This window comes from Alternaria triticimaculans (genome assembly GCF_023758025.1).
Source record: "Alternaria triticimaculans strain BMP 0046 chromosome Unknown scaffold_14, whole genome shotgun sequence".
In the NCBI taxonomy this organism is placed as follows: Eukaryota; Fungi; Ascomycota; class Dothideomycetes; order Pleosporales; family Pleosporaceae; genus Alternaria; species Alternaria triticimaculans.
The window spans coordinates 590,311-614,859 of NW_026055971.1; the positions used below are offsets into that span (position 1 = coordinate 590,311).

The 24,549-nt window shown below is 53.7% G+C and overlaps 12 protein-coding genes across 12 annotated transcripts; 4 read left to right on the plus strand and 8 right to left on the minus strand.

Annotated features, from left to right (window-relative positions):
* Positions 1–3: 3 nt before the first annotated feature.
* J4E78_008366 (actin) lies at positions 4–1,553 on the minus strand (the record flags this gene model as incomplete). Its single annotated transcript, XM_049368967.1, has 6 exons — positions 4–234; positions 282–1,053; positions 1,107–1,137; positions 1,215–1,270; positions 1,418–1,448; positions 1,547–1,553. 6 exons carry the CDS (start codon positions 1,551–1,553, stop codon positions 4–6), a joined length of 1,128 nt encoding a protein of 375 aa, XP_049219411.1.
* Positions 1,554–2,582: 1,029 nt separating this feature from the next.
* On the plus strand, positions 2,583–3,268 carry FES1_2 (hsp70 nucleotide exchange factor fes1; the record flags this gene model as incomplete). The annotated part of the gene is made up of 2 exons (XM_049368968.1): positions 2,583–2,981; positions 3,035–3,268. 2 exons carry the CDS (start codon positions 2,583–2,585, stop codon positions 3,266–3,268), a joined length of 633 nt encoding a protein of 210 aa, XP_049219412.1.
* A 199-nt stretch (positions 3,269–3,467) lies between these two features.
* On the minus strand, positions 3,468–4,001 carry J4E78_008368 (uncharacterized protein; the record flags this gene model as incomplete). The annotated part of the gene is made up of 2 exons (XM_049368969.1): positions 3,468–3,779; positions 3,831–4,001. 2 exons carry the CDS (start codon positions 3,999–4,001, stop codon positions 3,468–3,470), a joined length of 483 nt encoding a protein of 160 aa, XP_049219413.1.
* A 296-nt stretch (positions 4,002–4,297) lies between these two features.
* Positions 4,298–8,119, plus strand: J4E78_008369 (uncharacterized protein; the record flags this gene model as incomplete). The annotated part of the gene is made up of 2 exons (XM_049368970.1): positions 4,298–4,513; positions 4,610–8,119. The coding sequence occupies 2 exons, from the start codon at positions 4,298–4,300 to the stop codon at positions 8,117–8,119; spliced, it is 3,726 nt and encodes a 1,241-aa protein (XP_049219414.1).
* Positions 8,120–8,288: 169 nt separating this feature from the next.
* Positions 8,289–9,988, minus strand: J4E78_008370 (uncharacterized protein; the record flags this gene model as incomplete). Its single annotated transcript, XM_049368971.1, has 3 exons — positions 8,289–8,995; positions 9,048–9,783; positions 9,848–9,988. The coding sequence occupies 3 exons, from the start codon at positions 9,986–9,988 to the stop codon at positions 8,289–8,291; spliced, it is 1,584 nt and encodes a 527-aa protein (XP_049219415.1).
* A 1,080-nt stretch (positions 9,989–11,068) lies between these two features.
* J4E78_008371 (uncharacterized protein) lies at positions 11,069–12,417 on the plus strand (the record flags this gene model as incomplete). The annotated part of the gene is made up of 2 exons (XM_049368972.1): positions 11,069–11,367; positions 11,418–12,417. The coding sequence occupies 2 exons, from the start codon at positions 11,069–11,071 to the stop codon at positions 12,415–12,417; spliced, it is 1,299 nt and encodes a 432-aa protein (XP_049219416.1).
* Positions 12,418–15,059: 2,642 nt separating this feature from the next.
* Positions 15,060–16,094, minus strand: J4E78_008372 (uncharacterized protein; the record flags this gene model as incomplete). The annotated part of the gene is made up of 3 exons (XM_049368973.1): positions 15,060–15,271; positions 15,334–15,637; positions 15,756–16,094. 3 exons carry the CDS (start codon positions 16,092–16,094, stop codon positions 15,060–15,062), a joined length of 855 nt encoding a protein of 284 aa, XP_049219417.1.
* Positions 16,095–16,825: 731 nt separating this feature from the next.
* Positions 16,826–17,571, minus strand: J4E78_008373 (uncharacterized protein; the record flags this gene model as incomplete). The annotated part of the gene is made up of 3 exons (XM_049368974.1): positions 16,826–17,283; positions 17,334–17,523; positions 17,566–17,571. The coding sequence occupies 3 exons, from the start codon at positions 17,569–17,571 to the stop codon at positions 16,826–16,828; spliced, it is 654 nt and encodes a 217-aa protein (XP_049219418.1).
* Positions 17,572–18,009: 438 nt separating this feature from the next.
* On the plus strand, positions 18,010–19,490 carry J4E78_008374 (uncharacterized protein; the record flags this gene model as incomplete). The annotated part of the gene is made up of 2 exons (XM_049368975.1): positions 18,010–19,159; positions 19,282–19,490. The coding sequence occupies 2 exons, from the start codon at positions 18,010–18,012 to the stop codon at positions 19,488–19,490; spliced, it is 1,359 nt and encodes a 452-aa protein (XP_049219419.1).
* A 222-nt stretch (positions 19,491–19,712) lies between these two features.
* CYP3_1 (Peptidyl-prolyl cis-trans isomerase H) lies at positions 19,713–20,443 on the minus strand (the record flags this gene model as incomplete). Its single annotated transcript, XM_049368976.1, has 2 exons — positions 19,713–19,920; positions 19,977–20,443. 2 exons carry the CDS (start codon positions 20,441–20,443, stop codon positions 19,713–19,715), a joined length of 675 nt encoding a protein of 224 aa, XP_049219420.1.
* A 405-nt stretch (positions 20,444–20,848) lies between these two features.
* On the minus strand, positions 20,849–21,483 carry J4E78_008376 (uncharacterized protein; the record flags this gene model as incomplete). Its single annotated transcript, XM_049368977.1, has 2 exons — positions 20,849–21,108; positions 21,168–21,483. The coding sequence occupies 2 exons, from the start codon at positions 21,481–21,483 to the stop codon at positions 20,849–20,851; spliced, it is 576 nt and encodes a 191-aa protein (XP_049219421.1).
* Positions 21,484–21,974: 491 nt separating this feature from the next.
* Positions 21,975–23,459, minus strand: J4E78_008377 (uncharacterized protein; the record flags this gene model as incomplete). Its single annotated transcript, XM_049368978.1, has 1 exon — positions 21,975–23,459. One exon carries the CDS (start codon positions 23,457–23,459, stop codon positions 21,975–21,977), a length of 1,485 nt encoding a protein of 494 aa, XP_049219422.1.
* Between the last annotated feature and the right edge of the window lie 1,090 nt (positions 23,460–24,549).

The window sequence follows — 24,549 nt, forward strand, 5'->3', positions numbered from 1 at the left end:
ACCTTAGAAGCACTTGCGGTGGACGATGGAGGGACCGCTCTCGTCGTACTCCTGCTTTGAGATCCACATCTGCTGGAAGGTGGAGAGCGAGGCAAGAATGGAACCACCGATCCAGACGGAGTACTTGCGCTCCGGGGGAGCGATGATCTTGACCTTCATCGAGGATGGGGCGAGGGCGGTGATTTCCTTCTGCATACGGTCGGAGATACCGGGGTACATGGTGGTTCCACCAGACTGGCTGCTGTTAGCTGTGTTTTGCGAGGTTATAGCGTTCAACGTACCATGACAATGTTGCCGTACAGGTCTTTCCTGACGTCGACATCGCACTTCATGATGGAGTTGAAAGTGGTGACGTGGATACCACCGCTCTCAAGACCCAAGACGGAAGGCTGGAAGAGAGCCTCAGGAGCACGGAAACGCTCGTTGCCGATGGTGATGACTTGACCGTCGGGAAGCTCGTAGGACTTCTCCAAGCTGGAGGACTGGCTGGCAGTCTGGATCTCCTGCTCGAAGTCGAGAGCGACGTAGCAGAGCTTCTCCTTGATGTCACGGACGATTTCTCGCTCGGCAGTGGTGGAGAAGGTGTAACCGCGCTCAGCCAAGATCTTCATGAGGTAGTCAGTCAGATCACGACCAGCCATGTCGACACGGGAGATGGCGTGGGGAAGAGCGAAACCCTCGTAGATGGGGACAACGTGAGTGACACCGTCACCGGAGTCTAGCACGATACCGGTGGTACGTCCGGAGGCGTACAGGGACAGGACGGCCTGGATGGAGACGTAGAAGGCGGGGGCGTTGAAGGTCTCGAAGACAATCTGTGTCATCTTCTCACGGTTGGACTTGGGGTTGATGGGAGCCTCGGTGAGCAGGACGGGGTGCTCCTCGGGGGCAACACGCAGCTCGTTGTAGAAAGTGTGATGCCAGATCTTCTCCATGTCGTCCCAGTTGGTAACGACACCGTGCTCAATGGGGTATCGCAGGGTCAGGATACCACGCTTCGACTGTGCCTCATCACCGACGTAGGAGTCCTTCTGGCCCATACCAATCATGATACTGTTTGTTGTTAGACGGCGGAGTGCGTAGGGGCTACGGGGGGTTCATCGTACCCATGGTGACGCGGTCGGCCAACGATGGAAGCTGCATAGCTGTCAGAAGTGCTCTCGAGATGGCGTTTGATCCCGCCGCAGCTGGGAGGTGGAAATGGAGGTACTTACGGAAGACTGCTCGGGGCGCATCGTCACCGGCGAAACCGGCCTTGCACATACCCGAACTGGGGATTGTCAGCTCAAGCTCATTTCATCTCCGAACATGGCGCGCTGTCGTGGAGGACGTCGTCGCGGCTAAGATAAGGCTCAGGCGCGGACAGCCCCTCCACGGCAGGGATGGCGGTGTTGGGCTTCGGGGGGTGCCAACTCACCCATTGTCGATGACGAGGGCTGCGACTTCCTCTGTAGTGGGCAATCGAGGTTAGCAGAGCTCATTGAGATAGAGGGCATGGTGGACGGCGATGGTCAGGACACGGGGCGGTCGGGGTGGAGCTGCTTACCCTCCATGTTGATTGATTAGGGTGAGATTAGAGTAGACGTGGAGTTGTATATGGGTGTCGATGTAAGAGCGCTGGAGCAATTGAGCGTCAGTGGGAAGGCTCAGAGATGCAGCTAGCGGTGAAAAAGTAAAAAGGGTACGGAGGTGTTCGGGGAGCTTACAAGTTCGGCGGCGGTGTTGAGGTTGAGGTTCTTGTGCGCAGAGGCAAGAACTGGGTGTGCTAAATAAGCGGGTCGGCCTTGCCCAGATTTAGCGGGGTGGCAGGAGCGCAGGCGCGAAGGAGGCTTTGCACGAACGGGCGGCTCCTAAAGGGGATTGTGTATAATTTCAGCGATGGCGATCTGGCTTCACGACGATAACAGCATTGGGCATCTTATACGTGCTGCCCAAAGGGTGCAGCCTAGAATGGACTCTATCTATCCCGGTGGTACGTACTGGGAGAGTACGCAAGCTCCCCGCCACAGCATCGAGGAAGCTGCTGTCGGCGCACGTCAACTCTACCAGACCGCCAGGCAGCGGTGTTTGATCCTTGGCGTATAGCAATCATCGACACTCCACTAGCACCTACGTGTTCTCGCCGGTGCGCTGTGAATGCACAAGTCAGCGTCGAGCACAAGTCAGTCCCCCAGCCATCCGCGGCTTCGCTCACCGCCAACTCGCCATCCCCGCCCATTCCGAATACGATGGTCACGTGTGCGGAGGGGCAGCAGCAGTGCACCTAGCCAGACGAGCATTCGCAGCAACAATGCCATGCTCGATGCCAACATGTCGTGATTATGTCATTGAGAGCCGACATCGACCAGCTTTTGCACCGCGCCATGTTTGTCGTGTTTGTTCGTTTCCCGCCATGTGGTTGATGGTGTTGACAGCTGTGTTGGGCACGATCTCCCATGGAAGGCCCGCGAAGCTGCTGGTCCCCTCCCAGGTCGCGAGCGTCGGCGTCATAAGGCCCGCCAAAATTATTCAATGGCTACGCACCCCGCGATTGCACACACCCTCCACACACTACACCAAACATCACTCACCTATCCAACACCATGAACGACCCAGGACTAAACAACCTCCTCAAATGGGGTATCCAGAACTCCGAGGCCTCGCGCAATGATGCCGCTGCCGCCAACCAACCGCCGCCTCAAATCGACGCGACGGCGCTACAACAACTCATGACGGGAATGTCGGGGCCTTCGGATGCGCAACTGATGCAGGAGAGCATGCAGGTCATTCAGAACGAAGAGGCCGAGCTGGAGCACCGGACGACCGCCTTCGACAACTTTGAACAACTCATCGAGAACCTCGACAACGCAAACAACATCGAGAGTCTGGGACTATGGGTGCCTCTTGTCGAACAGTTGGATAACAAGGAGTCTGAACTCCGTTATTACGCTGCATGGTGTTGCGGCACTGCCGTCCAGAACAACATCCGGACACAGGAACGGGTAAGCATTCCCAGATGTCGCGCACACTCACGAAACATACTAACGATCCCCAGCTCCTCGTAGTCGGCGCTATTCCCACCCTCGTCCGCATGGCCACCTCAGACACTGAGAAGAAGGTCCGCAAGAAGGCAGTCTTCGCCCTGTCGTCCTCTGTCCGCAACTTCCAGGCTGCGCTCGATGCCGCCGTAGAGCATGTGCCCGCCGAGTTCAAGCCGCAACAAAAGCTGGACGCCAACGACATGGAGTCGGTCGATGTTTTGATCAACAAACTCCGTGAGAGCGTATAAAGGAATCGGTTCTGGATTGCATTGGGTCGGCGTTACGGTACTTGACTGGTCAGCATGGGACGGCGCATAGAGGGACAAAAGTTGACCTTGGAGGACGGATGGATAACATACCCAAGATTCGATGGAGTAACGTTCGGACACAGACTCCCACGGTTATCACGTCGAGCATTGCATAGATTAACGCAATACGAATTCGATCTCATATGACTCCCAGCACAAGTCCAACCAGCTCGCTGAATGCTTCTCTTCCAATCATGCTTTTGTCCAGTCCCATACCCAGTACGACCATCCTGGTTTCCCTATCGTCGCGCTGCTTAATGGCACTGGCAATCTGTGTCGCGAGTGTTGAGCCCAAAGTGTCGAGCTCTGCCATGGTACCGCCAAGTATAGTTGTAGCCGTGAGATGGTGCATAGGAAGGAGGTCTGAGTTGGGGTCTTCTTCGTCGCGTTCGAGGTAGGCATTCGAGGTCATGGAGGCATCGGTCGCGGAGATGTCAAGGGGTACATGTACCTAACAGGTGTTAGCAAAAGACACTACAGACAAACAGATATATTCACACACCCAGTGCGCTAGCCGTCCATTCTGTGTCACTGTGATGAGGATCTTGTCCGCAAAGTTGACCGCCGTTGCGGTAGTTTCTATACTCTTGATTGCCGAAGTGGACGTACTGGTACGCGCTGGATACGGGGCGGGCGTCACGACGTAGTCGTCTGAAGTTGTGGGTGCTGCCATGGTGTTGTCCGTGCGATGCGATCGCTATTGCTGAGGGGTAGCTGATATGCGACGAGCAATGCGACGCAAGGCGAGCGAGTTAATTCAGGCTCTTGGTACAGTGAGAGTAGTTAGGCGCGCAGTAGAGTGCTGATGCGACTTTCGCGTTCGTGTCTGGCGGTCCGTGGTGTTGAATCCAGATCAACAGCCCACTCGACTCGCACCCGGCGGAAGTGCTGCGGAGTTCCCACTAGCGTCAGATCCCCACCAAAAACTTTCGGGCGCTGCGAGCAGTCCTCGACGCCGCAACCACCAAAATGCCCAAGTTCGTGCCGCGACAGCGAAAACACAAGGTTCTGGCCCGTCAGAAGACGCCGGCGCACGAGGCCACCGTCGACACCAATGCGACCGAAATCTTGCCTCAGGATGAGCAGGAGCGCGCCCAGAAGAAGGCGGCGCTCAAGGATGAGCTCACCCGAGAGTCGCAGGGCAAGATGAGCGGCAAGAAGAAGAAGCGCCTCGACAAATACATTGTATGTGGATATACAGCATAGAAGACTCGAGACGCCTTTCTTCGTCAATTTGTGCTAGAATTGCACCGCGAAGAACTTCAATACTAACTTTTGCAGGATACGAAACTCAAGAAAGAAGAGAATCTCGAACTGCTCAAGAAGCTCGCGACCCAGAAAGTCGACACCAGCTTGTTCCAAAGCTCCAAGAAGCTCGGTCGAGGAGCGGACACCAAGAGGGAGGCGATGAGGCGCGCACTGGCTGAGAGTAGAGCCGGCATAGATGTGGAAAAGAACGAGGGCCTGATACTGGAGAAGCGCGAGGTCAAGGAGGTCGGAGACGAAAGTTCAGACGAAGAAGAAGCGCCGATACCCACCTCGAAACCAAACGCACGACAGATCCCCTCGCAAGCAGCGCAAACCAACGCCTCTTCACGAGAACGAGCGCCATCCCCATCACCCTCCGAGCCCGAAATCGAAGCCTCGCATCCAACCTTACAGCCCCTCGCAGCGCCACGGCAGACTGGTGGACTCTTTGGAAGCGGGCTGAAGAGGCCTCTAGAGGTCGACGAATCGGGCAAACCCGTTATACAAGTGCGAAAGCGCCGGAAAGGTCAGACCAACAAACCCGTCGTGGTCGAAGAAGAGGTCGCATGGGAGGGCTTCAGCTCGGGCAGCGACAACAACGATGAGGACAGTGGGGATGAATCTGAAGCATCTGTTGCTGAGTCCGACGACGCTGGTTCGAATTCGGAGGAGGCATCAACTTCCGGATCCGAAGCCTCAGACGAGTCTGGAGAGTCTGGAGACTCTGAGGACGACAGCGATGAGGATAGCGATACCAGTCCCGACGAAGAGAACAAGATCGCGAAAAAGGAAAGAACGTCGGCTTTCAAGGCTTGGGCAACTCAGCAGAGAAACGAGCAAGTAGGTTTCACTCCGACAAACCAACTCTCCTACGCACCGATTCCGGCCAACTTCAAACCTCGAGCTCCCGAGCAAGATCCTCTGCCCCCAGAACTGGAGACGAGAACGGCGACCGATGCGACACGGAAAGCCTTCAGCGTGAACGTCGAACGGTCACCAGAGATACAACAGTCAAGACTACAACTTCCTATCGTAGCGGAAGAGCAGAAGATCATGGAGGCCATACACAACAACGACGTGGTAGTAGTTTGGGGTGCCACGGGTAGTGGTAAGACCACGCAGGTGCCTCAGTTTCTCCTAGAATCTGGATACGGAGCGCCAGACGGGCCTACGCCTGGCATGATTGGCGTTACACAACCGCGTCGTGTAGCCGCTGTCAGTATGGCGAAACGTGTTGGCGATGAACTCGGCGACCAAAGTACGAAAGTGGCATACCAGATCCGATTCGACACGACGACGAGCCCTAAAACCGCCATCAAGTTCATGACCGACGGTGTATTACTACGAGAGATTACCCAAGACTTCGTGTTGACAAAGTACTCGGCGATTGTCATCGATGAGGCTCACGAACGTAGTGTGAACACCGACATTCTTATTGGCATGCTTAGCAGGATAGTGGATCTGCGCGCTCAGATGGTCAAAGAAGACCCAAAGAACAAGCCTCTTAAACTGATTATCATGTCTGCTACTTTGCGGATTTCAGACTTCACAGAGAACAAACGCCTGTTCAGGAGTGAGCCTCCGCCATTGATCAAGGCGGAAGGTCGACAATACACTGTTGTAAACCACTTCGCACGTCGCACACAGCGAGACTACGTTGAGGAGATGTATCGCAAGGTGTGCAGAGGACATCGAAAGCTGCCCAAGGGTGGTATGCTCGTCTTCCTTACTGGGCAAAGCGAGATCTCACAGCTAGCGAAGCGATTGAAGGAAGCCTTCCCCTCCACGCAAGGACGCGAAGTGAAGCATGGCAAAGTCGTGGTTTCTCCAGCGGAGACGCCACTAGAGGCTGAGGATATCGAGCTGGGCGGAGAGGCTGAAGATCAGAACTACCTAGACGACGATGGTTCTGATTCAGAAGGCTCCGTGATCATGGGGCTGGATGATGAAAACGACAAAGAATTCGAGATCGAGGACGAAAAGGCGGAGGACACTGTCATGAACGTACATGTTCTGCCTCTCTACTCACAACTGCCCACAAATCAGCAGCTGCGGGTGTTTGACCCACCTCCTGATGGCTCTCGTCTTATTGTCCTTGCAACGAACGTCGCAGAAACCAGTTTGACAATACCCGGTATCCGCTACGTGTTCGACTGCGGAAGAGCCAAGGAGAAGAAATACGATCTCATCACTGGTGTCCAGAGTTTCGAAGTCAGTTGGATCAGTAAGGCCAGCGCCAACCAACGATCTGGTCGTGCGGGTCGTACCGGCCCTGGTCACTGTTATCGCCTGTACTCATCGGCCGTTTTTGAGCGAGACTTCGAAGAGTACGCAGCTCCGGAGATCTCACGGACACCGTTGGAAGGCGTGGTGCTGCAGTTGAAGAGTATGGGCGCCCCAGTCGTCAACTTCCCCTTTCCCACATCACCTGATAGGGAAAGTCTGCAGAAGGCTGAGAATCTGCTTTCGTACCTTGGAGCACTGTCTTTGGATGGTAAGGTCACGAAGCTTGGTCACGAGCTCTCGTTGTATCCTCTCAATCCGCGATTCGCCCGCATGGTTGCGATGGGTGTCGCACAGAACCTTGCAGCCGAAACCATCGCATTGGTAGCTGCCCTGTCTGTACCGGAACTCATCGTCCCAGAGAACAATCTTGGACTACGTGAGCCTGTCAAAGACCCGGACGCCATCCGCACCGAGCAGGACAACATCGAAGCCGAGGAGCGTTCCCGGCTGCGCAAAGCCTACAATGCCGCACAGGCCAAGATGAGCATCAACGCGAAGCAGAGTGATTGCATCAAGCTCAGTAACGCCATCTGTGCCTACGCGTACGAACCCGATTCGCACCGGTTTTGCGAAGACATGTTCCTCAATCCCAAGTCCATGAACGAGGCGAGTCAGCTCCGCCACCAGCTCACCAACATTGTCCGGGCACATCGACCCACCGCTATCGGAGCATACAATGCAAAGCTTCCAGCACCTTCGGAGCGAAACATCAATCTGCTCACCCAGATATGCGCCGCAGGCTTCATCGATCAGATTGCTATGCGCGCCGATCTTGCTCCTGTGCCTCCTGAGCTCCCAAGGAAGCCCAAGACCGCGATCGATGTGCCATACGTTACTCTGTTCTCGTCACAATCAGAGCGTTCGGACGACCCACACTCGAAGTATGTCTTTTTACACCCCTCTTCCATACTCGCACGCACACCGCCAGCAAAGATGCCGGGATACATCATCTACTCGCACCTCCAGCGGGCCGCATCATCCACTATTACTGGCAGCCGGACGCCGAAGACGCGCATGCATCCTCTCACTCCCGTTACGAGGCCGCAGATTATCAACATTGCGCTCAACACCCCGTTACTACAAGCGAGTAAGCCAAAGGGCAAGATTGTAGATCTCAGTAAAGATAAACGAGAGTGCGAAGTCGAGATGAGTCTCATGGGCGAGAAGGGTAGCCAAGGATGGGGTCTTGGAGTTAGAAAGGTGGTCCAGAGGAAAGAACCCGGCGGAAGATATGTTATCGAGCGAATACTTGGTTGAGAACCGCTTGAGGCGTTGCATACACGTTGAGAAAGAAAGAAGTTTACGCCTGTAGAGCGAACCGCGAGGGAACATAGCAATATATTATGAGATACCCCACAAGCCGTTACCCCCCTAGATCCGTATCACATCCTGGGTCGCAGTGACTCCCCAACCCCCCATATCCCTCCTAATCCCTCGACACACTCGTCTCAGCCGCCACCTTCTCACTCGCCAGCACCGTAACCTCCTTCTCCTTCTCCACACTACTCCTCCCCACCTTCCCCTCATCGTCCCCCCTCGCCGCCCCAACACACTTATAACTCCCAAACTGCCTCGCCGACAACCCGGCCTCAAACATCTCATCAATCTCCTCCAACGTCCTATTCTTAACCTCCGGCAAAAAGAAGAACACCCACGTCGCCGCCACCGCACAACTCGGCGCCCAGATAAACCCATACCGCGGTCCCCAATTCATACTCTGCGGATTAATAAAATACGGCGCCGTAAACGTCGTCAGCCACGCGCCTACGAACCCCGCACTGGCCGCCAGCCCAAAAGTATGGGAACGTAGTCTCTGCGTGGGGAGTTCGCCGCCGGAGAGCCAGGCGTAGGTGGATATCATGCCGTTGTAAGAGAACATGTAGATGGCGGTTAGGCCGACGGTGACTTTACCGGTCGACTTTGCGTTGGGAGCTTGGTGGTATACAGTTGCGATGATGAGTTGGAGGATGCCGCAGACGAGGAGGCCGGTCATGAGGAGGACGCGGCGGTTGCCATAGCGCACGACTATGAAGGAGTTTGCGATGAAGGCGATTATGCTGATGGAGGAGAGGACGTTGGACATGGCGAAGGGGTCGGTTACTTTGGCCATGGAGAGGAAGTAGGCTTTGTATGCTTGGAGCGTGTTAGTGGGAACCTTTGGGTGGGGGTTTGATGGTAGTCTTACCGATTATGAACATGGAGCCCGAGGCTGCTTGCAGTAGAACAGCGAAGACGGCGAGGAAAGTACGGCGTCGATCGACGGGGTTACTGAACATGTCAAGCCAACCTATGCCAGAGCTGGATTCTTTTTCCTTCTCGATGGCGGCGAGGATAGCGGTGGCTTCGGCGCGGGAGTCGTGGCGCGCAGGACGGAGCCATTCTAGTGCTTTCACGCCTTCTTCGAAGCGGCCTTGAAGGATGAGCCAGCGGGGACTCTCAGGTATGAACCATATCGTACAGATGATGATCAATGGAAACACGTAGATGAGTCCGAGTGGAATGAGGTAGGCGGACTTGTCTGGTCGTTTCGCAGTGGCCCAGTCGACGATCGTGCCAATCAAAGTTCCGAAGGAAACGAAAAAGTTGAAGCCTGTGAGAAAGATGCCACGAAGCTCTGCCGTGCTACTTTCTTGCAGATAGAGCTGCGAGAAGGTCATGAAGTAGCCGTTCGCGAACCCGATAATCAGACGGCCGGCATAGAGAGCTCCGATATTCTCCGTCGCCATCATCATGATGTTAGCTACGAAGCATGTCACACATGCCGCAACCAGACACATGCGTCTTCCGAACCGGGTGGATGGTAAACCAGCAGTCGCGGAGCTGATGAAAGCGCCCAGCGTCATGAGCGAGGAGATGAGCTGCTGTCGCTCGGTAGTGAGATTCCATCCTAAGGGTGACTTGTCGGTTTGATAGCCAAAGATCTGGTAGGTAAAGTCAGTTCGCCGTCACTTCTGAAAGAGAAAGAGCGATGCAGTGGTGTCGTACCTTCAAAAACCCCACCATAGCCTGCAATCCTCCAATCATACCGAAATCAAACCCATACTGAAACGGACTCAAGATGACCACGCCGCATGCAAGGAACAAGCGCGAATGGTCGCGCCATGTATATCCGTTGTTGTCAGACATGGCAAGAGAACCTCACTGGAAGGATTGCAGTCGTTTGAGAAGCTAGATCTGGGGTTATCTGGGGTCAAAGGCCAGGAATCATACCTTATACTTTGAAGATCATCTTGCCCAGACTGGGTCGGATGCAGTGCCAACCACAGCGACTTTACCCATCTGCCGAGTCAAGGTTATTGCCAAGTTTTCTATGCAGAGACGCATGCGGTTGCTTGACCCCACAAGTCAGATGCTCTCTCCGCTCTTGTAGGACCAATGGCGGAGGAGACTTGGCACTTTGCGCTTGGAGGGATGTGGGGAAGGTGTTGTGTGGACTGGAGTGTCTCTGTGCCTGGGAGTGTGCATGGCGGGTGTAACTTGTGGTAGATTGCTGGTCATATGTGGGTATGCTCTCAGGTACACTCAAAGCGTTGGAGAGTGTACTGTAGTGGTGGATTGTTCAGCACATAGCCATGTGTAGTTTGGGAGTCCCCCAGGGCTGGAAATATTCATCCGCGTGTGGCTGGGCCAAGAGACCACGACTGTCCATGATGAGATTCGGTATCACAGCACCGTTACGCAGGTGGATACTTCTGATTTAGTAATGCGCGCTATGCAGAGCAATTGGATAAATGTGAGCTCGGAAAGTATGGGGTACGGGCGTGATGTTGGGGATGGTGGGTCAGAACGGGCGTCGCGCGGGGAAATTAAAGCTTAGCTACACGGCATGTTGGATGCCATGCACTGCTCCAAGTGTTGATCTGGATGTAGATGTATTCACGATGGAAACCGAGAGGCTGAGTCGGGTGTAAGGGAAGGCCTGCAGGCTGCCGAAAAAGTAATGAGGCAGGAGCCGCCCGCGTGTCCTAAGGTTTACTGAGCACGTGCTGCGGATATACTATACTTTCTACCAATAGGCACCAACATGGGTTTGGCGTATCGTGATGAACTTGTAGACATCCGTTGTTATCGTGGGCGGCAACGTCAGCATATGCCCTTCCCCTACCGAAGTTTTGGACAAAACGCCGCAATGTCGCAGCAGCCAGACGAGATGAAGTCGACGCTAGTGAGGCGACCGCAACTCCACCCCACCGCGTCACCTTCAACATGCCACGGATACCAACGTCGCTCATCCGCAAGGCGCGCGCAATCGATCCCTACCTGCCTGCTCTCCTTGGGCCCTGTCGCGAACTGCAGGCTGCCCAGAACGAGCTGCGATGGCTCCGCGAACATGTCGACAAAGTCGCGAAAGCGCGTCGCGCCAAAGGAGACACGATAGCCAAGGCTTCTCTACTGCAACAATTAGTAAAGGATAGAGCCGCCGGGAAGCCATTGCAGTATTTGCTGGGCACAGAGTACTTTGGCGACCTGGAAATACGCTGTAGACCTGGTGTCTTAATCCCGAGGTATGTAGAACTATGGCTTCTCTCCGGCTCATGGCTAACGACGCGAACAGAGCAGACACAGCCGCTTCAATTACACATCTCGCCGGTCTTCTACGACATGCGAAAGAACTCCCCTCGGAGGTACGCGTACTCGACCTCTGCACCGGCACCGGCTGCATACCCCTCCTCTTCCACCATGAATTGTCCTCCGCCTCCAACAAAGTAGACCTGCGTCTTCTCGGTGTCGACATCTCCGACAAGGCCCTTGATCTCGCCAGATACAACCTCCAAAAGCTACGCAAGACGCGACAGCTACAAGACAGTGGGAAAGTCGACTTCATACAGGCCGATGTCTTGATCAATCCCTTTGATGATCAGACTGAAGGCGTCTTGTCGCTGACGGCTGCGCTCAATTGGGCAGGACAACCATCCTTCTGGGACATTCTCATTTCAAATCCACCGTACATCTCGCCAGCTGCCTTCTGGCACACGACAACGCGCTCAGTACGTGGTTTCGAGCCAAAGCTCGCACTGGTGCCTCCACGGAGGATAAAGCAGACAGACAAAGAGCAAGGCGATCGCTTCTATCCGCGCCTGCTCCAGATTGCTAGAGACGTGGAAGCCAAAGTCGTCCTATTCGAGGTCGCAGACATGGAGCAAGCGCTTCGCGTAGCGCAGCGCGCACGGAACCTAGACATCTTCGACGGCGTTGAGATATGGCGGGAACATCCCGATGCCACCGGGGACGCTACAATTGAGGATGGCTTCGAAGTTGTTGGACAAGGCAATGCCCGATCCGTCCTCTGCTGGCGCGGCCGTGGGACATCCTGGCTTGGCAAATCTGCACTGCCCTCTTCAGCACGCGACGATGCGGATCGTCTCTTTCGGAGCGCACACACCAGTACGAAAGATGCAGAGGAAAAGGTTGCAAAGGTTACTGAGAAGCAGCGATTGGAACCGCAGTTTGACTTGAGCTACTTCACTGATACGAAGTACACTGAGATTCCTCTCCGTCGACAGCCTAATTGTCGGATGCCTAACGATGATGAACTAAGGAGAGGAGGCAAGTGAAAGAACTGTTTCTTTGATTAAGAGAGCGGTATCTCAACTTGCCAGAGACAAGCACAGCTAAAACGACAAGGTCAGATAAGGCATGTACGCGTAGCTGTCCCGGCTCTTTGCGCCGACCGCTATTGCGTCTGGTGCGGTCCATTTAGCTTTCGAGCTCGGCCTGCGGCAGCCTTACTACCGCAACCATCTCCAACTCGGCTCATCGCACTGTGATAGCGGCTCTTCCGTACCCTTTACTCTCGCTTGCATCTCAACCATCATCACCTCTGAGCTTTTCTTGTAATGAGAGCCAGCAACGGTTGCAACTAAAATCCCGCGTCATACCATAGCATCCCTTTCGTCTAGCTCTCGGTCACGTTTCTCCGGGAAGCAATATGCTACAACGTATGCGGCGAAGGAAGTACAAGTCGGTATCGCTGTCACTAGGCCACTTTGCAGCGACGACTTTTGCGCCATTGCGATGAGGCTCATGCAAACACTGGCTATGGCGATCGTCACAAGAATGTATCTTCGCACGGTCAGACTGAGCATGCGATAAGGTGACGGTATTTACTCACAAACGATGGTTTGACACCCGCTGGCATTGGACGAGGAAGTACATCGCCGTCAACCAGGACCATATCCCGAACACCCTGGGTTTAGTAAGCATGTGTGGGGTGACATGAATTCTACGAAGTTGATAAAGCAGGGATTACTTACATCCAAGACGTTTTGGGACTGATGGCACTGTCGTTGCGCAACATGAGCCACAACACGCTGGTGACACCCATCGCCGGTCCGACTAGGGTACTCGAGAAGGAAGCGAATGATTGTCCAATCAAAAGCAGTAGGGTGATGCAGAAGCCAATCGGATACCGAGCGCTGTAGTGGTAACCGGCTGCGGCTGCGGCTGCGGCCGCGGTCGGGGATAAAGCTTGGGGTTCGTCTAACGCGGTCGCAGGCATGACTAGCATCAAGAATAAAACTGCGAACAGCATTCTATCCAGATGTCCAACATGCGTCTTCCTTGTGGGCGTAGCAATATGGTTTGACGTACCGTCAACGTGTTCCATCTTTGGTGAAATTGAATGCGAAGAGAGATTTGGGGTATGTGTTCTACACATGGAAGATCTTGAAAAGAGTACGATAATGTATCGCAGTAGTTTTGATGGGTCCAAGATAGAACTGTGAAGAGAGTTGAATACGATGGAGTCAGACTGAGGTGCCGGAAATCTGTGGTTCAATGCAGTCTCTCGTCTGTTTCGTTCTTGATTGTAAACTTCTTCGAGATCATGACTTTTAATCAATCCCTTGCTGTGGTTCGCCTACTAGGCAACAAGGCAAAAGAAGGCAAACGTCCCTGGGCACCGGGACACGGCTTCATGCAAGCCATCATGCTGCTCCCACTTACGCTAGTACGTTATCAGAATGATCGACCAGTCAAGTCGACTGTCTTGGGTTTTTTATGCACGACTGCAACGGCCTAAGAAATGAATCACGGAATCGGTGAACGTGCGCTGTTCCACCTCAATGTTCCGAGTCCGTTCTACGATTGCTACAACGTCATGCGCATCTGACTCCAGATACACCCATGGATTCGGAGACCGCTCAAGCAAGTTTTGTAAACGGACCATCTTTCGATGCCCAACAACGGAATTAGCAAGGGCTGTGCATGAAAAGATTTCACTGAGATCGCTCTGGTAACAAGACTATGAAGTTATAGACGCACGCTGACACGGCTCATTGAGCCACCATAGTCGCAGCCACAGGGACATACGCGAGTGGGAGCTGGAAGACCTAGGCGAGATTGTACTCTGGCATCCATTACTTCACCTGCAGTGACCCTATGATAGTTACCTTCATCAAGGGCTATGATGAGCTGCATACTGATGAAAGATGGCGAGCTAAAGCCGAATGGTACGTCTACAGCTGAGCCAATCGCTATGTCAGGTTGGAGGCGCTCTTTACCTGATCCGGCTCATCCGACGAGGGCCGTAATTCACGGCGACGCCCCGTCGACGCTCCGCCGACTGCGCTAAATGCCATGCGGCATCCTCACTTGCAGCTCCACCTGGGCACGCTCAGCCCATAACTACCCGCAATGATACACACGCACACGGAGCCGTAGCATTTGGGAAATTTCCACACTGACGTAATCGTCTCATACGGTAGTGGCGGCTTGTGCGGTCCCCGTCACGCAATACGGTGGGACATCAAGATACAACCGCTTCAATACTAAAATTTTCTACCGCCATACCTACCTAGGTGTACACGAACTTTTGGAAAAGAGCTCTAAGTCTCATTAATATATTCAACCAGGTGAAAAGTAGATATACAGCGGCCTTCATGTTGAAGATATGTGCACTACTCGACATTGGTTTCTGTGACGAGTTTATCATATGAAAGATTGACCTGGTCCGAGATTTAGAAGTGAACAAGTGCTTCGCTAAGTAAGAACGCCTGCCCTGATATATATGATGGTAGGCCGATACCCACGAAACACTCCCATAACTCCACGCTATATGTTCAAATGCTCCATGTTGTTCAAATTCCCAGAAGACTAACCGTTCCACCCTGCCCAAAGAGTGTGGTATGCCAAATGCATGATCCAAACTCTTGTTTGGCGTTGGTGTCTGTCTCTTTTGTTTATCTTCCCACGTTGCTCAAGCAGAGAAGTGACCACCCGAAGAGTCCTGTCCCGGGTTCGCCTGTTCATAATTGAAGTGCTTAACGAAGCGATAGTAGGCCGAAGCAAGAAGCGCACCGAGTAATGGACCAACCCAGTAGATCCAGTGATATCCGACGAACGACGCTGAAGCTACAGCTGGACCGAAGCTACGCGCAGGATTGAGTGAGCCGCCGGTAAAGTATACACCTATGTACCGTCAGCGTCAAGAACTGGGACTTTGCTCCTTTTGGAAGTGAAGGGTAACGTACCGCCCATCATAGCTACAAACAGCGCCAATCCGATGCCAATCGGAGCTAGGAATGTAGATTTGCTCTTCTCAGCAGCCAGCATGAGTACGACAAAGACGAGCTCGGCGGTCATGAACATTTCGATGAACACTCCCTGTGCAATAGAAGTGTCCTGGGAGAGCGAGGTATTGACAGCGCTAATGTCTCCAGGAAACATGGCCTGGACGATTCCACCCGCGCACATGCATGCGAGTAGCTGAGCGGGAACGAGAAAGAGGGATCGTATGAAGGGAAGTTGACCGGCAACTACCATGCCGACGGTAACCTGGAGATATGTTAGTATCGCTCGACATGCTAACGCGTATCCTGGAGGATACTAGGAGCGTACATACCGCCGGATTGAACAACCCTCCGCTAATGCGAAAGAACGCCCAAACATTCACCAGCAAACTAAAGCCATACACCAAAGCAATGAAGATGTTCTGCTGACTGCTAGCAAACCCATTCAGAATCGACCGGTCACTTGCTTGGTTGATGATCATGAGCTGACCGGCAAAAGCAAAGTAGAGAAACATGAATGTGCCAACAAACTCTCCACTCGCTGCGACGAGGTGCCCTTCTAAACTGCTGAGATGTTTCTTCGGTTCCGGGGCGGGTACGTCGTAGTCCGATTCATTGCGTGGGAGGGGACTGCTGTTTTCGCTTTGGCTTTGGCTTCTTTGGTGGCTGCGGGAACGGTGCGGTGGGGGTTTGGGCTCGCGGTAGGTGTTCATACGAGGCATTGTCGGGAGATGAAGTCGGATTAGAGATTACTGTAGATAGAACCGGGGAAGGGTATATCGACAAGAATAATTGCAGAACAGAGTATACAAAATGATGACGAGGGACGACAGATACTACACACAAGCCTAAGCTGGGGAGACCTGACCTAAAAGACGACCTAAAAGGAATTAACGGCCGCCGTTATACCATAGCGGTCAATCATTCGGGTTGACGGGTTTGTCATAGTCAACGGCATGGCGGAAGCATGACGATTGTGACGGAAGATGCACGTCAAGGGTCCACATATAGTCCGAACCATTAAGTGTGGGGATCATCGCTTGTGAATGGCGAACTTCAGCCACGGCTGACTGGAGATATCTTTTCTTAAGGCAGCATGGGAAATGATAGGATTCGAAGGGTTGGAAGAGCAAGAATATGCCGTTGCACACGGCTGAAGCCACGACTAGCCTGACGTTGGTGGCTGTTACAGATGTCATGACGATGATCTGTGATTGGTACCAGGGACATGCTTGTCTGGAGGCTGAGATGTTGAACGAACGAAAGTGACTCCGCGGAGAGAAGCTCTGAAGATCTCGACGGCGCACGGGAGCTAAAAATGTCGAGAGGCTTGCAAGCCGGCCTAGTCGCCAATCTTGTTTTGTGTTGCGCTACACATCTATTTGAGTATTGACGAGCCGATACGAGCATGACAGCCTCGTACCGTAGTGATATATACAGAGATTTCAGAAGCTCACCTGCTTTTCTTACCCTGGACTTGGAAGATTTGCCGTTTCCTTCGGTCTTCCCAGCGTGCCCAGCCAGAATCAACGAGATCCTCTTGTACTACGAGATCTCGCACGCGCAACGTCCTCAAGACCCAGGTCTCGAGAGCCCAGTTTATCCAACCGGCCTTCCGCAGGAAGGTTGTGAAGCCAAACCAAGCTAGAGCGAAGAGAGCTCCGGCAGCACATCCAACGACAACTTGCTTCGGTGTATGGTAGCTCAAGTATATTCTGCTTGCTGCTACAGCTCCTGCGCAAACCATTGCTAGAAGCGAAAGGAGGACGCGGCCGCCGAAAGAGAAGGGGGTGTGGGTTTCGGTCGGGTGTGGGACGTGCCGAAAGAGGAGAAACAGGCCTAGGGTGACGGAGAAGAAGGAGACGAACTGGGCATGCGAGGAGGGCATTCCGTAGCCCTTTCCGTGCATTTCTGTAGAATTATCAGTACTACATTCACATGATATACTTTGCCAACATTACCCCGCGGCCGCTCTTCCTTGATGTATCTCTTCAGAACCCAGTTGAGAGCTTCACACGCCATTTGGCCAGCAAACATGAGGAATATCTCAATCTCGCGATTTGACCATATCAGCGTCGCATAGACGACGCATAGTCCCTGGGGCACAAGCGCAAGCCATGCGCAGAGGTAGGAGACGCGGTCGGCGGGATTCTGGGTGGATTAGCAGCGGCTCTGGCTGTCAGTAGATGAGACCAACATAGTGGACATGCGTCAAGGAAAGCGACGCAAGCGGAGGGGCCTCCATAGCGACTTCACGTGGGAGGTGAAGCGTGTCAAGAGTGAAGGGTGCGCATGCCGTGTCCATGACGGCGCAATCCCGGCGGTACCCTGCCGGCCTTGGCATGCGAGATGCCTCGGTGATGGGATTGTGCTGCATACATGCTCGCATCTGCTGCAACGGCCTGGCTCTTGAAAGCCTCTATGGAATCGCAGTGATTGCAGCCAGCGCCTGACTCACAATGGGCCTCTTCAAGGGGGCTTTTGCCTTTATGCGCTATCGATAGAAGAGAGTCGCCACGCCCTTTTCACACTTTGTTGCGACCGCATTCGACTTATCTCCGCCCTCTCTCCGCCGCCGCCACTTTCATATACAACCCGCTCGCCGATAGAAACGCGGCATTCCTAACATCTGCCGCTATGACCGAGTTCAACCTGGAAGACGAGCGCGCCGAAGAGCTCAGCACGCTGCAGTCCATCTACCCGGAGCTGGTCATCAACGATAGCGATCCGTACTCGGCCACTCTCGAACTGCTCGTCGCACCCGCCAAGCCTCTACCTATCACCTTTGAGCCACAGCAAGATGTCGAACGACTCCCATACCTCCCTCCGCTGCGCCTCGAAATTATACTGCCTGCCGAATATCCCGAACATCTACCGCCTGTAATTCGACTGTCGACTTCGCCTTCATGGATCCGCGAGGATCTACAGGCCCGACTGACAACCGAAGCGAAGACACTTTGGGAGGAGTACGGAGGTGGTTCCATACTCTTCTCGTACATCAGCTCTCTCCAAGAACAGGCCGAGAATGCCTTTGGCCTGGAAGACCTCACGCTACCCTCGTCCATGCAGAAGGAGCTGGTTGACTATAGTCGGCGGATGAAGAAGGAACTGTTTGACAAAGACACATTCGATTGTGGAGTCTGTCTCGAGCCGAAGAAGGGATCCGCGTGCTATCGCATGGCCCGCTGTAGCCATGTCTTCTGCATCAACTGCCTCCAGGAATACTACGACAGCTGTATAACAGAGGGAAACGTCAACAATATCAAATGCATGTCCACGGAGTGCGGTAGTAGTGGGAAGAAGAAGGACCGGCTACTGTCACCCAAGGAGCTGTTACAAATCCCTATATCCCGCGACCAGGTCGAGCGATACGCGAAGATAAAGCGGAAGAAGAAGATCGAATCCGACCCGAACATCGTATATTGTCCGCGCAAATGGTGTCAAGGCGCTATGCGGTCTGATAAATACCCTAAGATTACGGACGTAACGCAGATGGACGATTCAGATTCTGAAGCAGACGATGAGGGCCCAGCTCAACCACAGGAGACCCAGACCGAAAGCGGCCCGGAAAAGCGTGGAGTCGGGGTACGAGGTATGGAGCGGTTGCAGGTCTGTGAAGATTGCACCCTTGCCTTTTGTGTCATCTGCCTAGCATCGTGGCACGGAGACTTCGTACGCTGCGAGCCACGCAATGTCACAGAGCTCACCGAGGACGACCAAGCATCGCTCAACTTTATCATGAAGAATACGACACCATGCCCATACTGCTCTGTACCCTGCCAGAAAGGTTACGGCTGCAACCATATGGTAAGTTCCGACCCTCATAAGATGCTTATGGCGCACATACTGACTTCGTGTCTCTGCAGACCTGCGCGCAGTGCCAAACACATTTCTGCTATATCTGTTCAGCATGGCTCAATCCGGACCACCCCTACCACCACTTCAACGAACCCAAGTTTAAGAGCTGCTTTCGGCGCCTCATGGACGGAGTCGAAGGCGATATGGACCAAGGCGGGCGACAGTGGGGTGGTAGGAGGGGAGCTGAGCAGCTGGCGGAGTTCTGGGAGGAGGAAGCTATGCGGATCCAGATGGCGGAGCTGGGCGAGCTGGTACAATAGTAAGAGTGTGTTGTATAGGGAATGAACTGAACAGGTGCGCTGCAGTCTATATTAGTATAAGAACGAACAACAATAACAATTTGAGGCATTGCAGGGTTCGAGGCAGACCAAAGTTGCGCTGTCTTGCGTATATGTATTACATTATCATTACGGTTCCAAAACATGGATACCTGTGTACCGCGAATCGACCTGCTTTTATTACCTCCACGCGTTCATCACCTCCTAGGCCAATGGCTTTGCGCCTGACAGCTGCCCAGATCCAGCGATAACGACATCGCTCAACGGCTTATCACCGGGTCCAGTCCTCGTCGCCTCAATCTTCCTTATGACATCCATACCATCCAACACCTCGCCGAATACGACATGCTTGCGATCAAGATGCGGCGTCGCAGCAGTCAGAATGAAGAACTGAGAACCGTTGGTGTTGGGCCTATTCCACAATTAGCAAAAATGTCACCTGCCATCCCACACAAGAGTTCAACGTACCCAGAGTTCGCCATACTCAACAGCCCCGGATGCGTATGCCTCAACTCAAAGTTCTCATCATCAAACGAGTCGCCCCCAAAGATACTCGCACTCCCCGTACCATCCCCATTCATGAAATCGCCTCCCTGAATCATAAAGTTGGGAATAACGCGGTGGAAAGTACTGCCCTTGTACCCGCCGCCGCGCTTCGCCTCGCCCGTGCAGAATTGGCGGAAGTTCTCTGATGTCGCAGGGACCACATCGAGGAACAATTCCATCTGGACGCGGCCGGCTGGCTTGCCGCCGATTGCAATGTCGAAGTAGACAATAGGGTTGTCGGGGGAGCGGCGGGGTTTTACGGTGGGACCTTCATTGGCGACGGGGATGTTTTGCTGGGTTTGCGCGATTGAGGCTGCGTTTTGGGACTGTGAGGGTCGCGCCATTTCGGTTGACTCGCCCGCTTTCTCTTTGCTGCCGCAGATACCCATCGTGAGGAATTTCGCTGGGGGGTTGTCGTGTAGCGAGTGTAACGTGGAGTTGTTGTTACTTCGGCAGGAACAACAAGAGGGGTGATGTGCAACAGGGAAGTCTGGAGATCACAGAGCCCGAAAAGTTGGGGCTGAGGCTGACAATGGATGATGGCATGGAGCGCTACGGGAGAGCTAGCGGCATCTAGACTGTGGAGGAGAAACAAGGTTGGTGGGCGATCATTCTGATACGTCATCGGTGGCATGTTTACTCTTTTCCGCATGTGCATGTGCAGATGCAGGCGGATACATGGGGCACGTGTTTGTATTGATACGGACGCGACTTCCGACGGAATGCGCATGCGTGGCACCTATCATGAACGGACATTACACCGCTGTACACCACCTGAGATACAATCCTCCCTTCTACACGACCGCGTTTACAGTGTAGAACACAATAGTATCCTGGATAACCTTGTGGATGTTCGCTGCCGCCGCGATGCCCTCGTCCAACTTCGGCTTCGGAGTAGCAAGGTTGAAGTTCTTCGCTGCTGCCGCGCTGAACGTGTCGTGGTCGAATTCCAACAGCGCCAGACTGGCGATAACGACGGCTGAGAAGCCGTTCGCCTTGAACACGGGTTCTTTCTCTTGGAGGTGCTTGGTCGCGTTCGGGATGCTGACGTTGACTGCTCACGGTGAGTGTTAGCATTCTGTCTGTGCAGGAAGGGCCGTGATGATGACCTACCAGTTGCTACGACGGTGTTGATCAGATCGGTAGTATCCTTGATGGAGAATGGCGGTAGAGCCAGGGTTGCTCGTCGGAACCCTTCGCGGTTTACTTCGTGGATCTTCGCTACGCCCGCGAGCACTTCTTTGCCTTCGACAAAGGCGGTCTCGAAAGAACCACCCTGAAAAGCTTGCACTTTCTGATCAAGTTCGAGAACAGCGCTATGGATGTTGACCACTGACTGAATCACATCCTGTGCCGTAGGCAAGATTTCCGCAACAGGCGCGCAGAACGCAATGGCGGGGAGGAGAAAGAGGGGAAGTGAAAAGTGCATGATGTCGGAGAGTATCTTGCGATCGAATCAATGATCTGAAGCGGGTATGAGATGGTAAGAGCAAGACACGAGTCAGAAGGACGCTGGGATGATAAAAAAGCAAATCCCGCATCCTACAGCTTCCTATTATACACAAACCTCATGATGTACGGTGGAGCCGAGGCTCACTGTGACATGTCGATCTGGCGTCAAAGTAAGCAATTCGCAGGTTAGCAACCCAGCTACTGAAAGTATATTCGGCGCGGGCCTGTCGATCACGAACACCTTCCCCGGATATGGCGCTGGGAACTAGAACCTAGACTCCTGCTTTGCGGTGACCCAAAATGTGACACGACCCCGTCTTGCTGGAAGGAGTATCCCATTTGCTTTGCTAAAGATGTCCGGGGACAGAGGTAGGGTTTTCTAATTACAAGTTTGAACGGCAAGATCACGATGTAACCCCTCCACTACCACTTTCATCACCATGACTACTACCCCAATCCTCACAAGCCTCAGTACCCCATTCCCATAATCTCCTTAGCAACCCTCTCTCCACTCCGGATAGCTCCGTCCATATACCCAGTCCAATACGGACTCGTCTCCGTGCCCGCAAAATGCAACCCCTCGGCCCTCATCGTCAGCGCCTGACCATACTTTGTGAGCACATTAGGCGGAGCAACCGCCACAGGACCTCCTCTGGACCACTCCTCCAAGTCCCAGCGCTGCAACACAAACTCCGTGTTGGTCTTTGCTTCCTCGCCGAAATACCGCACGTAGTCTGACAGGATCTTCTCTTCGCACTCAGCGGGGCTGAGGGCGTCGAGCGCGCGCATTTCGTCGCCGAGGAGGAAGCCGAGGAGGGCGCCGAATTTGCTGTCTTCGGGTGTGGAGTCGAAGGTTACGCGTGTGGATCCGTTGTCGGAGATGACTTGGGCGTTTAGGCCTTCGGTCTTGCGCCAGAAGGGGGTGTTGTAGATGGGGATGCCTTTGCCGATGGACGGCATCTTCATTGCTTGGTTGAGCTGTTGGCGGGTGGTGGGGAGGGCGGGTGAGAAGGTTATTTGACGGAGGAGGGGAGGTGCCATGGCGAGGATGACTTGCTTTGCGTGGACAGTGCCTGCTCGGGATACTACTTTGTAGCCGTTGGATGTCTTGATGACGGTTGATACGGCGGCGTTCATGACGATGTGTTCGTGTCCGACCTTCTCGGCGAGTCGCTCTGGGATGAGACCAGTTCCGCCTACGACTCGCTTCTCTTGAGCTCCGCCTTGGATGCCAATCAGTCGAGCCAGTGTTCCGACGTTTGTCTCGTTTCCTCCTGCTGCGATGTATGCGACGACGTAGAGCACAGAGAGTTCCCGTGGCTCCGCAGCCCAGATGGCCTTGCTGGCTGTGGTCAAGACAAGGGCGGCGTCCGCGTGGGGTGCTGCCTGATCGATGTACTGCTGGAACGTCATGCTGTCAAGCTCCTTAGCTTTAGGGTGCGTCCATGGTGCACTCGTGTTGACTTCAGCTGCCCAGTCGTCCAGTTGCTTCTGCGCACTGGCAACCAGAGGAAGAGACGCCATGTCCACTGGCGGTGAACCTCCAAGTGCCGGATCAGGAGTGTAAGCCGTTCGAGTGCCGTTCCTCCACAAGATGGATTTCCCCTCGCTGTACGTATCGAATGTCTGTAGTCCCAAGTCGGAAATCATCTCCAGTACTTTGTCTTGCGTTGGGCCGACGAACTCGGCGCCCACTTCCGTGACGCCCCCGTTCTTCAGTGGGTGGTTGTAGACTTTACCGCCGACGCGGTCTCTAGCTTCGAGCACGATAACGGATTTGCCGCCGTGGAGAAGGTCTCGCGCTGCTGTCAAACCGGAAAGTCCTGCGCCTATCACGGCAACATCGACGGATTCGGGAACTGCCGTCGCAAATGCGTAGCTCGAAAGGTAGGAGGAGAGCAGGAGGAGCATGGCACTCTTCCCGATCCGGGGAGAAGTGAACTGAGAATGCATACTGGCGGTAACGATTGTGGTGGAGATTTGGAAGCTGAGATGTTCGTTGGTGGTGTCTTAACATCGATGAGCAGCTTCCTCATATATACTGACTACCCCATGTCTACGCGTGCAGGTATTCTTGAACCTATCCATGAGGCCTGAATTCCAGCCGTGGAAGTATGTCAGCGTCCGAATCCGACCAGAAGGGCCGTTACCTTCTGACTGTCAGTACATGCTCAGCCGTGTGTTACCTTGCTAGCACACAAGGTCCTACCTGTCCGAAATAGGTTATTCGCAAGGACAGCGCAATCAAGTAAGTGGTCAGCATAGCTGACTCGATTCAGTAGTGAGGCTTCTATGTTCCATTCGACTTGCTATGCCTAAGAAAGGTAAGTAAGTTCCCCGTTAATCTACAATTGATCGGCTTCGGACCGGTGATGTTTCCGAAGCGGAGTGTGTGACCCCAATCCTTGTGGTTTTTGGAGTTTTCAGCTCGTGGCTGAATTTTGTGGAACCTGACATGCCCTCTAAGCCGCCTCTTTCTTTGTCATCGGCTCGAATGGGAAAGTCTTAAACTAATCAACCGCATGTCGTGCGATGGTGCGGTGCAAAGTCCGGCTGGCTACCACGAGGAAACTCGTAGATTGGGTATTATGGCGAACACTCTAGGTAAAGATACCCCCTACCTTGTAACTTGTTGTTATGAATGGGTAGTGGCCGCTACTTTTGCTATGGTATCTCGTGAATATGGTCGTAGAATGAAGACTCTTCTCACGGACGATGTGTCCGTCATGTTGAAATTAGCGCTTACTTTTACTTCATTCACTCCCACATCTTCCTATTTGGAGAGATGTGCTGTGTATCGCCAGCCCACCAGATTCCATCTTGCGAAACTACATTCGCACACTGGTGATCGTTAGAGTTGCCGTCATGATCCACGCGTACTCATCTTGATCGATACTGACGGGTCGGTCCTTCTACGGCCCAAGACTTCCGAGCCCCCCGAAACCTCCATTCATCTCGGGCCGGCCAGCGCTGGATTCCGAAAACCGAAGGCAGAAAGTTAGACAGTCGATGTTTTTTTATGAGGGAGTTTGCCGCCGGCGAT